Below are 16,003 nucleotides of genomic sequence, written 5' to 3' on the forward strand. Positions count from 1 at the left end.
AAAAAAAAAAAAAAAGTGTATGTCTGATCCTACTCTAAAATAATTAAAAATAAAAATTTAGGCTTCACATGTGTTTTTAATAAAGCTTTGTATATATTATGTGTATATTTAATGTATGATATTTTCATCAGATAGATATTTGAATCTTGGATCCACCATTATTTTGGTATAAGGAATGAGGAATAATGTAACAGCTTTAGGTTGACAGTTGTCACAATACTATGTGAAGATTGCATATAATCTATAATCCATTAGAAAAGACTACTTTTACCATATTTTAAATTCCCACATGGAGTTGTGTCTGTTTAGGGATTTTTAATTTTTATTTATTTACTTATATTTGGTTTAGGGATTTTTTTAAGTGATACTTTTTAAGTTGATTCTGGAGGCTCAGTAGTTCAGTAAACAGTTTTTTATTCATCTTAAGTTTTGAGCTGCCTTTTGTCTTTGGAGGGCTTTAAAAAGAAAACCAAATTAGGTCCACTTCAGTGTCCACCTATAAAAAGGAAAATTTGTTGCTGTTTTCTCTTGTCTTTTTGTTATTGTTACCTGTACACTTTATTTTTTTTTTGGTACTGGGTATCAAATTTGGATCTTTACACTTGGAAGGCAGGTGGTGGAACCAGGGCTAAATCCCCAGCTTCATCTGTACACTTTTTTAAAAAAATGTATAGTTATTTGTGTTCAGATGATTCAAATATCAAAAGAAAGATTCTTCCACTGAATTGCCTTTATAATATGAGAATGTATTAGTATAAAATAACAAAATATATAGTATATAAAAAGTTAAAAAATACTTTTTTTGGGGGGTACCAGGGATTGAACTTGGGTCCTTGCGCTTGCAAGGCAGGCCACCAAAAAATACTTTTTTATTAGTATGAATAACTATCTCTGGAATCCTCATCTTTAGAAAAATGGAATGTGGAATCTGCTGCTGAAGGTAGCGCTTTTTTTTTTGTTTTGTTTGTTTTTTGAGACAGGGTCTCTCTATATAATTCATTCTTGTCTTAAACTCACTATGTAGCCCACTCACTATGTAGCTGTCCTCAAATTCACATCAATCTTCCTGCCTCAGATTCTTGAGTGCTGGGACTACAGGCACGCGCCACTGTGTCTGCCAAAGACATCACTTTGTGTCTGAGATTTATCTTATTTCCTATGAGTTTGCTCATATCTGCAGAACAAATACAGAACTAACAATTGATAAAATTGACTTATTGTTTTAGACTAACAAACATTAATATATTAACCAAGCATGGTGGAGCATGCCTTTAATCCCAGCATTCTGGGAGGCTGCAGCAGGAAGATAGCAAGTTTGAGCCCAGCCGGGGGATTTTTGCAATGTAATGAGACCCTGTCTCAAAATTTTAAAACATAAAATAAAAAATTAAATAAAAATAAAAGCTAGGAATGTAGCTCAATATGAAGGCCCTGGGTTCAATCCCCAGTACTGCAGAAAAAAATTTAAAAAATAATAATACCTTTGAGCTCTTAGTAGTAGGAAGACTTAAACTGGAATGAGTACATTGAAGGAAGTAATTGTAATTTAGAAATTTACACTAGGAATGATACCATTTTAAAGGTTAGAATGGTGAAAATGGTGGTGCATGCCTGTAATCTCTGCATTGGGAGGCAGAGGCAGGAGGATCACTGGCAATTCAGGCCAGCCTGGGCTACAGTAGTGAGAGCTCAAGGCCAGCCTGAACTGCATAGTGAGACCTTATCTCAAAAACCAAAAGAAATATAATAATGAATAAATGAATGAATGTTAGAAGGAAAATTAAAAGTTCTACTTAAAAAAAAAAAGTCCTACTTTACCAATCACTAAGATACTTTTTTTTTAAGAGTAGGAAAAATTTATTGAGGGAAAGAAAGCTTCTGCCTAATAGAGGCAGAAGGTGGCGCAGAAAATGGGTTGCCTTCTCACCCTACTTTTCAAAAATGTCTTCTACAGCAAAGCCATGTGGTGAGGTGGGTGCAAAGTGGGACAAAACTGTAAGACCCAATGGAAGATTATGAGGTGGGGCAAAACCATGACCAACCAATAAGATTACATGTACAGTCACCCAGGTAATATTGATTAAATGGGAGAACAAGTCACATAGCTGGAGTGTAAGGATTTTCAGTAAGGGTGAGGGCCAGGGGTATTTCCTGGAAAGGCTGGATTGGCCCCCCACCCTGGTGATTGAAATCTATTTGGAATATCAATCGCTGCTGTTTATCCCCAGAGGAAGTACAAAGGTATAGTAGTTTCTCTCCTTTTACAATTCTAGCCTTCAGTGAATGTATAAGATGTTACTTTTTAACTCAGATCATTGTAATTCGGGTCGTTAATATTTGACCTGTTTGGATCATTAATATTTGACCTGTAGATAACTAGAGTTTGTTTTGTTTAGGTGACTTTTGTTTTGTCATTTTATTTTTTGCATTACTAGGGATTGAGCCCAGGGCCTACACAAACTAGGCAAGCAATCTGCCACTAAGCTACATCTCCAGCCTGGATGGCTTGCTTGCCTCCTTCTCTCCCTGCCTCCCTCCCTCCCTTCCTCCCTTCCTTCCTTCCTTCCTTCCTTCCTTCCTTCCTCTTTCTTTCTCTTTTCTTTTGCACTAGGGATTGAACCTAGGGCCTTTGCACTGAGCTATTATATGCCCAGCCCTTATTTTACTTTTTTTTTATTTTGAGAGACAGGATCTCACTAAGTTGTTAAGTTGCTGGAACTGGTCCTGAACTTGTGATCTTCCTCCCTGGCCTCCCAGAGTGCTGGCTTTACAGGCATGCACCACCACACCTGACTTAATATGTTATTTTCTAATTCTATATTTTTAGTGTTAGTATATCTGAACAAACCTTTAGGCTTTTAAGATGTTTACTTCATTGATCATATTTTGAAAAGTGTCATTAAGCCAGATGTGGTGGTGCCTGCTGCCTGTAATTCCAGCACTCAGGAGGTTGAGGCAGGAAAATTGCTGCAAGTTTGAGTCCAGCCTGACCTACAATAGTGAGTTCAAGACCAGCTTGAGCTGCTTAGCAAGACCTTATCCAAAAACACCAAAAAAATTTGTCATTTATCGTGTTCATATGGGGCCATAATTTGTATGTCTCACTTCTGGGAGATTCTGAACCACTTATGGTACATGCATCATGTACACTGGTGGTTCAAGGCAGAGTGAATATGTTAAAGGTGCTTCATGTTCTTTCATTTAAATACATAGTGAAATTTTTGCTTAAAATTGTAAAATATTGCTGAATATAAAGTTTTTCAGAGCCATGAGAAAAAGAGCAATAGAGAAGAAGTAACGGGGCCAATATGTCTGACTTCTATATATTCCTACCCCGGAGAGGGTTACATTACTGAGACTGTGAGAAAAATTTTAGATTCTTGGAGAGATATACAGAGATATGTATCTTTTCCTTTAAGGAATCAAATTATTGTAGTTTTGATGATTCTTATAATTATGTACACGCATTTGAAAAAGTTTTAGTTTTACAAAGTGTTAGAATTTGTCCCTTTTTTTGGTACCAGGGAACGAACTCAGGGCCTTGTGCTTGTGAGGAAGGTGGCAGCACCACTGAGCTAAATCCCCAGCCCAGAATTTGTCCTTTTTAAAGAAAATATGGGAAACCAAAAAGTAGATAAAATAGATTTTTGTCTTTAGATTAAAAAATTATTTATTAAGCACCTACCATAACCAGTGTTATGTTAAGTGAACTTTCATTTTGGGATACTTTGTTTTAGAGGTGAAAGTATTGGCAAAGAAGTAATTTGAATCACTATTTGGTAACAATAGCATGGTGTTTAGTATCTTTGTGTGTTTTGTTTATAGCACATCTTCATTACCTCCATTAGACTGGCCTTTACCAACTCACTTTGGACAATGTGAACTGAAAATAGAAGTACAACCTAAAACACATCATCGAGCCCATTATGAAACTGAAGGTAGCCGAGGGGCAGTCAAAGCATCTACTGGGGGCCATCCTGTTGTGAAGGTATGAGAGTTCTGAGGCTGTTGTGGATACCATGTACCTGTACTCATGTTTTACAAGTCTGTTCATTTAGGTGTTACAGAGTCCAAAGAGAAAAAACTCAGATCTGTTTTGTGTGCTTGTTGATATGGTTATATTTCTGAATTAGTTTTCTTTCCTAGTCTAAAAGATGTTTTTCCTGACTGCCTTTCCAGCTGGGGAAAGAAGATTATAGTGATTTAAAGGACTGGTTTTCTGATTAATAAAAGACTATTGTGTTTATAGTTTAATTTAAATATTATAGAAGGCTGGGGGTTTAACTCAGTGGTGCTGCCACCTGCCTGGCAAGTGCAAAGACCTGCGTTCAATCCCTGGTACCAAAAATAAATGAATAAATACATAAATTAGAAACCTAAAAAGAGTAAACCAATAAAATATCCAGAATGTTTCCCTCAGAAATAAGCAACACTTGGGCTGGGGATTTAGCACAGTGGTTCTGGCGCCTGCTTTGCAAATGCAAGGACCTGTGTTTGATCCCTGGTACCAAAAAAAAAAAAAAAAAAACCAAAAAGCAACACTTTATAACATTTGATTAATGTTCCATATAACTCTCTTGTGTATGGTTTTATCAGAAGACTAGAAGGATGGCTAAAAAAATGAATTTAATTTTTTAAAGTATATTGTATTAGCTTCCATCACTGTGACAAAATATACAAGATAATGACTTGGTAAGGAGGAGAGGTTTATTTTGGGTCACAGTTTGGAGGCCAGTGATTGACAATGGTCATTGGCCTGCAGTTTTTGGGTCTGTGCTAAGACAGTACTATATATCATGGGAGAGCATGTAGCAGATGAAACAACTTGCTTCTCAAAAGTCAGGGAAGCTGGAAAGTAGTAAAAAGAGAGAGGGAAAGGGGCTAAATATGAATATCCCCTTTACTGGATGGAATCACATCCCCACTGCCCTAACTTCTTCCCAGTAGGGCCCTCTCTTGTAGTTTCTGCCATCTCCCTGTAACACCACAGGTTGGTAACCAAGCCTTTAATGTGTGGGTCATTAATACACTTGCATAAATCACACCAGATAGGGTTATGCTGAATGGTTTTGTAATTAAAGTACTTTTTTTTTTTTTTGGTACCGGGGATTGAACTCAGGTCCTTGCACTTGCAAGGCAGGCCACCAAACCGCTGAGCTAAATCCCTGGCCTTAAAGTACTTATTTTTATTTGAATTTATTAAAATAAAACAAATGTAATTTTTAAACCTACATAATATTTGATATATTTGAAATATATTTCATATGTTAAAGTTTTGAATCACAACATGAAGATTAAAATATTATTTAGGTTAGCCAGGTGCACACCTGTAATCCTAGCACTTGGGGGGCTGAGGAAGGAGGATCACTTTAAGTTCAAGACCAGCCTGAACTACATAGCAAGACCATGTCTCCAGCAATAAGAACAACAGAACAGATAGATAGATAGATAGATAGATAGATGGATGGATGAATGATAGATAAAAATTAAAGTAAAACTAAGAACTGCTGAGTCTTACCTGTTGTTTTTTCAAAGTTTTTAATAGATCTAAGAAACAAAAAAAATTAAATAAATTTTTGTGAGATTGGGCTCATTGAGACGTAGAGTATGAGTTGACTCCTTGCTTTGATAATATATGTCGTCCTCCCTCTTCTCTACTTTTTGTCACCTAAATTTTTGACGCTTGTCTTATTTTTACTCTCAGATCCACAGCTACCTTTCCACCTTTTGTTTTGTTGTTTTTGTACCGGGGATCACACTTGGATCTTTGCACAGGCAGCGGAACCACTGAGCTAAATCCCCGGCCCTTCCACCTTGTTTTTTAAACCTTAACCTATATGTAGTTGAACTCAATGCTCACTCTTAGTTCTTTTTAATTAATTTATTTCATTAAGTGCTTTATGATTTATCATTATTGCCTAAACATGTTTCATAGTTCTTTACAAAGATTTACATTTATTTGTTTGTTTGTTTGTTTGTTTATTGAGACAAGGTCTCACTATGTCCTTGAGACTGACTGGAAGTCACTATGTAGCTCTAGCTGGTCTCAACTCACAGCAGTCCTCCTGCCTCAGCCTCTGAGTACTGGGATTACAGGTGTACGCCACCACGCCTTGCTAAAATTTACATTTTAAACAGGTTTTGAAATGATTTGTAACAAGAAATGTCAGGAAAACACAACAAAGGAGTTTTATCATTCCCAAACTGAAGCAGTGGTATCACTAGAGCCCAGGAATTTGAGACCAGCCTGAAGCTACACAACAAGACCCAATCTGAAGGAAGAAAAAAAAAGACAACAACAAAGGAATTCTGTCATTTGTTATTAGAGTCTTATTTTGGTGTTAAATGAGAGTTTATTTCAGTTTAATCTTTGTTTGTTTGTTTGTTTTGGGGTTTTTGGTATCTGGTATTGAATTTGAGACCTTGCATTTGCAGGCAGGCTGAGGCACCACTGAGTTAAATCCCCAGCTCTATTTCAGTTTGATTAAAGATATAGATTCTTAGCTTCCAGTGTCTTTGACATTTCTCAAGAATATATTTACACGGCTAGAAATTTGGCTCAGTGGTGCCAGTACCTGCTCACAAGCTCAAAGTCCTGAGTTTGATCCCCAGTACCAAAAAAAAAAAGAGAATATATTTATAAATGCAAAAATGGACAGATTTTTAGGTGTCCATGTGGTTTGATTACACAATTTTCCTGTGATGAAAAATTGATTCTAATTGATTCTGTGCTCAAATAGAGACTAACACTGTTGGCATGTGTCATCAGTGTGTTTCATATTCATCTTGTAAGTAACTTTTTCTAAAGAATTATTTAATGATATTTGAAATGATAGACTTAACCAGAATATGTCTGAATATTGATGGTTCTTTATTAGTCTTTTTCATTGCTGTGATGCTCCCTTTCAATCTGAGATTTTTTTAACTGCTGGCATAGTTTTACATTAATTAAAGATAGGGTAAGAAAAAGGCTCTGCAGAGTTGAGTTTGGGCCAAATGAAACTAGAAAAAAGGGAAAAAAATATACAGTGTAGAGTGGGCTACCATGAAGATACACCTGTTCTTTTTTTCTTTTTTCCCCCTTTTTGAGACAGGGTTTCACTATATAATTCAGACTGGCCTGAAACGTGTAGTCCAGAGTGGCCTCAAACACGTGGCTTTTTTTTTTTTTTGGTACCAGGGGTTGAATTCAGGACCTGTGCTTGCAGAGCTGGTGGCGTCACCACCGAGCTAAATCCTGGGCCCATTAACCCATTCTTTATGCAAGAAAATTTTCCATCCTGTGTGTCTGTATACATTCCCTACATTTCCTCTCCATCTCTTTTGTCCTTTACATTAGTGACTCCTATTATTATTCAGATGTTGACTGGTCTTTTTTCATACTTGATATTTATGTTCTAGTTTCTGGATGCGTTAATGCTCTTTGTTTGGTTTGGTTTTTGTTTTTGTTTGGTGCCAGGAGTTGGGGATCCAAATTGGGACCCTGTATTTTCGAGACAGGCAGCAGCACCACTGAGCTAAATCCTTAGCTCTTGTTTTGTGTTTTAGGCAGTGTCTCCCTGTGTAGTCCAGGCTGGCCTTGAACTCACTATGTAACCCAGACTAGCTTCAAATTTGTGGCAGTCCTCCTGCCTCAGCCTCCAGAGTGCTGGAATTACAGTCTTGTGCCATCATGCCCAGCTGTTGTTTCTTACTTATTCATTTTCCTAAATGTTTTTTTTTTTTGTTTTAATTGTTGGGTTTTTTGTTTGTTTGTTTGCTTGTTTTCTGTACTAGGGATTGAACCCAGAGTCTTACATATGCTAGCTCTACCACAGAGAAACATCCCTGCCTTTTATTTTATTTTATTTTATTTTATTTTATTTTATTTTATTTTATTTTTTTTTTTTTTTTTTTTACTTGAGCTTGCAAAGCAGGCCACCAAACCGCTGAGGTCAATCCCCGGCCCCCCTGTCTTTTACATTTTATTTTGAGATAGGGTCTTGTTAAGTTGCCCAGGCTGGGTTCCAACCTGTGATCCTTCTGCCTTGGCCTTCTGAGTGGTGGGGATTTCAGTTTTACGTCTCTATACCTGGCTTGTTTTGGATTGTAGCTTGATTCCTCGGCTCCATTTTTCACTCATTTACTATTATTATATTTGGCCTTTTGATTTCTTGAATTTGTATTCAGTTTTTTTGGGGGGGGGTTGGAGATGGGGTCTCATTTATGTAGTTGAGACTGACATGGAACTCACTATGTAGCCCAGGCTGATTTCAAACTCAAAGCAATCCTCCTGCATCAGTCTCCTGAGTGCTGGGATTACAGGCGTGCACCACCATTGTCTAGCAATCCATTTTTGAACTTCATGAGCTGTGTATATGTTTCTGAAGAGAAAGTTTTTTCTTTTCAGTTATGTCCTTTAGGCTGGGCATAGTGGCACATGCCTATAATCCCAGCACTCAAGAGTCTGTGGCAAGAGGATCACCATGAGTTGGAGGCCACCCTGAACTCCATAGTGAGTTCCAGGCCAGACTGACCTAGAAAATGAGACCTTGTCTAAAAACACACACAGACACAGCCCCACAAAATGTCCCTTTAATGTGTTTTACTTTTTCATTAAATAAAAATAGGAGCAAAATCTTAAATTATGATGATGTAATTGCCATACCTTTTGTTCCTATTTTGTTTGAAAGCTTTGGTCTATATCCAATGAAGATGAGAGTAAAGAGACAGAGAATTAGCTTAGGATAGTCCTTGTTGGGTTTGGCTCAAGAGTGGACAGTATCATGTATTTTGGCCCATTCCCAGTATTAATCACATATGTCATATTTTCACGAGTGTTGCTTGTTCCCCCAGAACAATGCAGCATCCTGGAAGGTGGTAATCTTGTGCTTCTCCCGAAGGTCCTGGGACAGGATGATGGTTTATTATTATTGTTATTATTTTAAATACAAAATACTGGGCTGGTAGTATGCTTGCCTAGCATGTATAAGGCCCTTGGTTTAATTCCCACTACTACGGGGCTGGGGGGAAGCCCTAAATACCTACATACTCAGAGAATAGGATTTTTCTTTCTTTTTTTTTTGGCTTAAATGGTAGCTCCATTTTACTTTCATATGGAATTCCATATTGTTTTCTACAGATGTGATACCAGCTTACATCATCACCAACAGTGTGCAGTGGATCACTTTTCCCTGTGTCCTTGTTGTCTTTTTGTTTGTTTGTTTTTTGGTTTTTTTGTTTTTGTTATTTTGAGACAGTCTCACTATGTAGTTGAGGCTGACCTGAAACTCACTAGCCCACACTGGTCTCAAACTCACTGCAATCCTCATGCCTCAGCCTCCTGAGTGCTGGGATTACAGGCGTTTGCCACCATGCCTGGCTTGTTTTTGGTTTTTGAGGCAGGGTCTCTTTATGTCTTTTAGGCTGGTCCTGAACTCACTATGTAGCCTAGGCTGGCTTTGAACTCGCAGATCATCCTGCCTCAACCTCCCGCCAGGCATGCGCCACCACACCCACACTTGTCCTTTTCATGATAGCTGTTCTAACAATTATGAGGTGATAGCTCCCTGTGGTTTTAATTTACATTTCTCTGATAATTAAGGATACTGAGCATTTTTTCAAATCCGTGTATATCCTTTGAGGGATATCTATTATTTTTTAATTGAGGTGGATTTTTTGTTTTGTTTTGTTTTGCTTTTGAGTTATTTCTGTTCCATATACATACTGTATTTTAAAATTCATCTTACTATTTTCTTTTTAACCAGAGTAAAAAGCTTTAACTGGATTCAACAATAAAACCTATGCATTATGGATATTAACCCTTTACCAAATCTGTAATTTGTATCTATTTTCTCTCATTTTGTAGATTACCTCTTCACTCTGTTTTCTCTGCTGCGCAGAAGCTTTTTAGTTTAATGTGATACCATTTGTCTATTTTTACTTTTGTTGCCTGTGCTTTTGGAGTATTGTTCAAAAAATTTATTGCCCAAGCCAAACTTATAAAACTTTTCCCTGTGTTTATGTCTAGTAGTTTCATACTTTTGGGTCTTTAATCCATTTTGAGCTGATTTTTGTTTCTGATCTGCAATAAAGGCCTGAATTTTTTTTTTTTTTTTTGGTGGTGGTGGTACTGGGAATTGAATTCAGGACTTTCTGCTTGCGAGGCAAACACAGCACCACTGAACTACATTTGCAGCCCTTCTGATTTCATTTTTCTGTGTGTGAATATGCAGTTTTCCCAGAACCATTTTATTGAAGAGACTGTTCTTTCCTAATATGCTCTTACCCATGCCTTTGCCAGAAATTGGTTGGCTTTAAAGAATCTTTTATTTTTGAGAATTTTTCTTTGATTTCCCTCAAGGGAACCTACTTAAAACTTTGATCTGCTTGCTACAAACTAGAGGGCATAAGTTAGCATTCCCTGCAATCTGTTTACCCACTTTTTGTTACTACTCTTCCTAGTGGATGAAGTTGTGTGTTGGTTAGCAGCTCTCCTGTTCTAATCAGAATCTTCTTCATATTCCTCACCTTACCTCACCTCACCCTCCCATCTTATACCATCATACTTTGAGTTTTATAGATCACAAGTTTGCTTGTTTGGTTTTACTGGTAGATTTTTGGCTATTTCCTCATCCCCCACCCACATATATTTTGGTTTTTTTAGGTATTGGGGGGAAGAAAGTTGTGATACTACTTCATTCCATTGTCTTTATTTCAGAGTTCTCTATTTTACTAATAACAAGAGAAATATAAGCAGTCTATATGAAAGCAGGTCATTTCAAATAGAAAATGGAAGTGATGCTTGAGCCTACATACTCCACCACACTTGCAGGGTTGGCTCTGTAGGGAGCACTTTCTATTTGTATGTTCCAATTTCTGAAACCACATTCTTGCCACTAGCAGAGGTGTCTTCTTCGGCAGCTGAAAAAACAGTTAAATAGCTTTCTCTGCTATTCTGAGTGTTTTTAAGCTTTGAAAAGGAGGAAATGGACTTGGAATGTCACTCATTGATAAAGAGCTTGCCTAACATGTGCAGTGCCCTGGATTTAATCCTCAGAATGGAAGTAGGGGATGTCTGAACATGGTGAGGTATACCTGTAATCTTATCAGTTGGGAAGCTCAGGCAGTAGAATTGTGAGTTGAAGACCATCCTAAGTTATACAGCGGATTTGAAGGTAACCTGGACTACATAGAGAACACCCCCCACCCCACCCAAAGAAATGAAAGAATGGAAAAGACATCAGTTGCCATTCCAGACTGGTCTGACCTTCACACGTAAAAGTGGTGTGCTTGGTTCTAAAGACCAGTATAAAAACTACCTTATTGTACTCCTTATGTTCTTTTTGTTTAGTTTTCTTTTGTTTTTAAACAATTTTATATAAGAATATATTAGTAAAGTACATAAACCTTAAGGTGTATACCTCATTTTTTAACACAAACACACATACCCATTAAACTACCATTCAGGATACTATATGGAAAATTTAAGAATCCCTGGAGGCTGTCTTGTGCCCCTTCCCAGTTTGTACCACCCCTGCCAACCAAAAGTAATCATATTTCTCTGATCTCTTACCACTGTAAATTAGTGTTTTGTTTTTTCTTTTGGGATGTTGCAGATCAAATCCAGAGCCTTGCACATGTTAGGCAAGTACTCTACCACTGAACTACACCCCCAGCCCTATGTTAGTTCTCATATTCTTGAATTTCATGTAGATGAGATCATATAGTATGTCTTATTTTCTGTCTAGATTCTTTCATCAACATTTTGATTGTGGGATTCATCCTATTTTTATTTTATTTTGGAGGGAATTCATTCTTTAAAAGAATATTTTTTTATTTTGCATTTCTATAGTTCCATTGTATGAATTTGGTGTAACTTCTTTATTTCCTGTCCTCTTCACAGGCATGTAGTTTGTTTTTGAGACAGTTATAAATAAAGCTTTGTGCTTTTTTGTTTTGTTATGTTCTTTTTATTAAAATGATGTTTGGTGAGCAAAGCATTCACTTTTTCTGAATATGTGACCGGAAGCAGAACTGCTTCTTTTCCGAAGTAGCTTAATCAGGCCACGGATGTAGTTCAGTGGAACCTTGCCTGCCTGACATATGCAAGATCCTGAGTTCAATCTCTGGTACCTCAAAAGAAAAAGAAACTTCCTCTAAAGTACCTTGATTATCTGGGGTTTAAGAAAAATGTAATTCTTTTTTTCAAAGACAGACCGGTTACCTAAGCTTGTTTGTTATAATTTACAAAGTCTGTAATTACTCTCAATGTTTTAGAATCAGTTTATTAGATTTAGAACATTATTTTTAAAAAATTTTTTTATTGAGTTTATTGGTACAATCTAGGTATACAGTACAGTTACATTCATCATTGGGATTCTGTACCTTTACATAATAGGTCTTGATTCTCATTTTTTCCCCTTGTCCCTGCCCTCCCTTCACCCCCTCCTCCCCTCCCCATTTACAAACACTTTATTTCCATTTTTTCAGTTTCTCATATTCTTTTCCTCTCCCTTATTACCTTTCCCCCACCCTTCCCACTTTCCCTACACCTTTAGCCCTTTACTTCCTTTTTCACATTATTAATTATCTCATTAGGATACTGTGTACTATTATAGTTTTTCACACCAAAGAAACTATTCGGTATTTCAGTTAAAGAAATCTCTGTATGAACATTAAAAATAGGGAATCCTAAAATAAAACTAAAAAGGAAAGTAAAAGAGAAAAGGCAATGATGTAACATTAAAATAATCCTTAATTCTGGAGATCAAAATGGTCCCCGAACATATTGCTTCTTGCTCTTGTAGTCTTATTCTTTTTTTCATTATTTAGAGAATATTAGTTTCTATAATCAAACCCACATAGATATGACCTTACATATTTAGTATGATGTGTTACCCCTGTACACATGGAAAAAAAATAAATTAACATTTCTAGACCAATATGACTGTCCATTTTTGTACAATGCCAACTCAACACAGTAAATTGGGGTTACTTTTTCCAAAGTTGGCAGCACCGTTAGTTTCCCAAAATTCAATTTATATATATATATATATGTATATATATATTTGTATTTATATAAAAAGACTAATAATAGTATGTTATACATCGATAGCAGCAACAGCTTTTCCAGGTTCTGCAGTCATCTGAACAAAATTATAGACATTCAGCACATTCCATTAAAAACAAAGCAAAACAAAAAAACAAAGAAAAGAATAATATCCAGAAAACAGCAAAGTTCTGTTGCTGTTGTGGTACCAGGGACCATTTTTTTCATTAGCCTCTTAATCATCATCTGGAAAGAGAACATTCTAGAGTAATATCATTAAATGTAGCTCTGATAAAGCATGGTCCCTACTATGTATCATAAAGCAGGTACAAGATATTTTACATTCATAGAGGTATGATATAGTACTGTCCTACATCGATAATACTAGAATCGGTTTTGGTTTGAAATTTACTTTGTCTGCAAATAAGATTGCTACCCCTGTTTTTTTCTGGGCTCCTGTCACATGGAGAATTGTTTTCTATCTTTTCACTTTCAGTCTATGGGCTTCTTTTTGCACTAGGTGTGTTTCTTGTATACAACATATTGTTGGATTTTGCTTCTTATTCCATTTTGCCAGTCTATTTCTCTTGATTGGTGAGTTGAGACCATTGACATTGCTGGTTATAACTGATATGTACTGACTTATTATTGACATGTTATTGGCCTTTTGTTGACTCTTTTTACTTTTTCACCTTCTCCTTTTAATTTCTTGCCTTGCCTATTTGATTTGCTCTGTTGGGCCTCATGGTGTTGTTGCCTTCATTGTCTTTTTCTAGGATCTTGTTTAGAATTGCTTGTAGTGCTGGTTTGGTATTCATGTAGTTTCTCAGGTGTTCTTTGTCGTGGAAGTGTCTTATTTCCCCATCCATTTTGAAAGAGAGTTTTGCTGGATACATCAGTCTAGGTTGGAGGTTGTTCTCTTTTAGTACTTGAAATATCTCATTCCAGGCTCTCCTTGCCCCAAGGGTTTGTGTTGAAAAGTCTGCTGTGATTCTGATGGGCTTTCCTTTGTATGTGATTTGTTTCTTTTCTCTTACTGCTTGTAGTATTTTGTTCTTCTGTTGGGTTTCTGGGATCTTGATTATTATATGTCTAGGTGTAGATTTTTTTTGATTGTAGCTAGTTGGGGTCCTATATGCCTCAGTTATCTGAATGTCAAATTCTTCCCCTCTGTTTGGGAAGTTTTCTGTCATTAATTCTGCAAACAGCTTTTTAAAGTCATTTGTATTTTCTCCTGCTACTTCATGTATTCCTATCAGTCTTATGTTATTCTTCTTTGCATCATCTAGGAGTTGTTGGATCGATTTCTCATGATCTCTTACTGTTTTTAAGAGACCTCTCTTTTCATGGTCACTGACTGCAATCTTATCTTCTATATCTGAGAGCCTATCTTCGCATTCTTTTATTCTGTTGCGTACACTTTCAATAGAGTGTTTAATCTCCTGGATATCTGTTTGAATCTGTTTTATGGATTCCATTTCTTTCCTATGTTGGGCGTTTATTTTTTCCATTTCTTTCTTATGCTGGGCCTTCATGGCTTCTATCATGGTCCTGAGCTCATCTATTTTTTTGTCAGTTTCTGCTCTAGAGTCTCGAATCACGACTTCCATTTTGCTCACTATCTCTATGGTTATCTGGGAAATTATTTCTGTTTTGAATTTTTCTAGAGCCTGATTGATCTGTTTTGTTACTTCCTGTGCTTTGAGTTCAGGGTGTCCTGGTGGTTCACTATCGGCCTTTTCATCCTCATTTGCCCTACTGTTTGCCATTGGTGAACTGGAAGTCTGTCCTTGTGTCTTGCTTAAGTGCTTTCTCATTTTAATTTTTGTTGTCAGACTGTCCTTGGTTTAATCTCTGGATTATCACCCAAATCTTCCTGATATAGTTGCGCCCTAGCTTCTGTGTCTCTAACGACCCACAGACATTCTCATCTTCATAACATCAGAGAAAACAGCTCATCAAATCAATGGCAATGCTTTACCCCAACTGATACAATCAGCAACACATTAAGATCAAGCACAACTTGGACACTGACCACCTGTGGTAGTCACTAGTCTATCACCCTTAAATCATTTGAATTAAATTGAAATCAAGAAGCAGTTCAGAACATGTCTGCAGTGAACAAAATTTCAATATAGTGTATTTACCATTTAATGGCTCAGACAGAGCAAGGATGCAAGATCCCTGATCTCAATTAGCTGATGGCTGAACCCCATGATGCTGACTGCCCTCCGGCTGCAAGGCCCAGATTGAGTGCCCCAACCTTCTGAATGGTTGAATTCCACAATGTTCTATTACAGGTTTCCCATGCCCTTTCTTTAAAGATGTTCAAAGTTGAGAACTCAGAAAAATACCCTTGATGACCACCTCTGCCTCTGCAGAGTGGGTCCAAAGACTAATGGCGGCTGGGTCAGGAGCAGGTGTGGTTCTCCTTCCTCTGGTGGATTGGGGCCCAGGCTACCTCACGGCGCTTGAGCAATGGAGACTGAGTCGGGAGCAGGAGTGGTTCTCCTTCCTGCAGTGGATCGGGGCCCAGGCTACCTCCTGGCGCTTGAGTGATGGCGGCTGGGTCGGGAGCAAGTGTGGCTCTCCCCATTATTTTAAATTTTAAAAAGTACCTTTACCAACCTTCTGCCTATCCACAATCTATGAAAATTCTACTCCTTTCAGATTCTCATCAATACTAACACTTGATTGATAATCTTTTAATTTTAACCATATTTTTAAGGATATAGTGATGCCTTGGTATAGCTTCAGTTTGTGATTTCCTTGTGGCTAGTGATGTTGAATACGTGTGTGTGTGTGTGTGTGTGTGTGTTTGTATGTGTGTGTAACCTGGATTGAACTCAGGACTTTGTACTTGGCAGGCAGGCACAGCGCCACTGAGCTAATTCCCTGGCCCTGAATATCTTTTTTTTTTTTTTTTCAGTTTATAGCTTTTCAATATATTGGATACAAGCCCTTTGTCAGACA

General features: G+C 37.2%; 1 protein-coding gene across 2 annotated transcripts in view; it reads left to right on the forward strand.

Annotated features, from left to right (window-relative positions):
* Nfatc3 (nuclear factor of activated T cells 3) overlaps positions 1-16,003 on the forward strand; it is a 124,208-nt gene that overhangs the window by 37,327 nt on the left and 70,878 nt on the right. For both annotated transcript variants that reach the window (XM_010612304.3, XM_010612305.3), the window contains exon 3: positions 3,826-3,988. In XM_010612304.3, coding sequence (XP_010610606.1) covers positions 3,826-3,988 — 163 coding nt within the window. The remainder of the gene's footprint in view (positions 1-3,825; positions 3,989-16,003) is intronic.

The sequence above is a fragment of the Fukomys damarensis genome, unplaced genomic scaffold (assembly GCF_012274545.1).
Source record: "Fukomys damarensis isolate Sample0158 unplaced genomic scaffold, DMR_v1.0_HiC HiC_scaffold_32, whole genome shotgun sequence".
NCBI classification, from domain to species: Eukaryota; Metazoa; Chordata; class Mammalia; order Rodentia; family Bathyergidae; genus Fukomys; species Fukomys damarensis.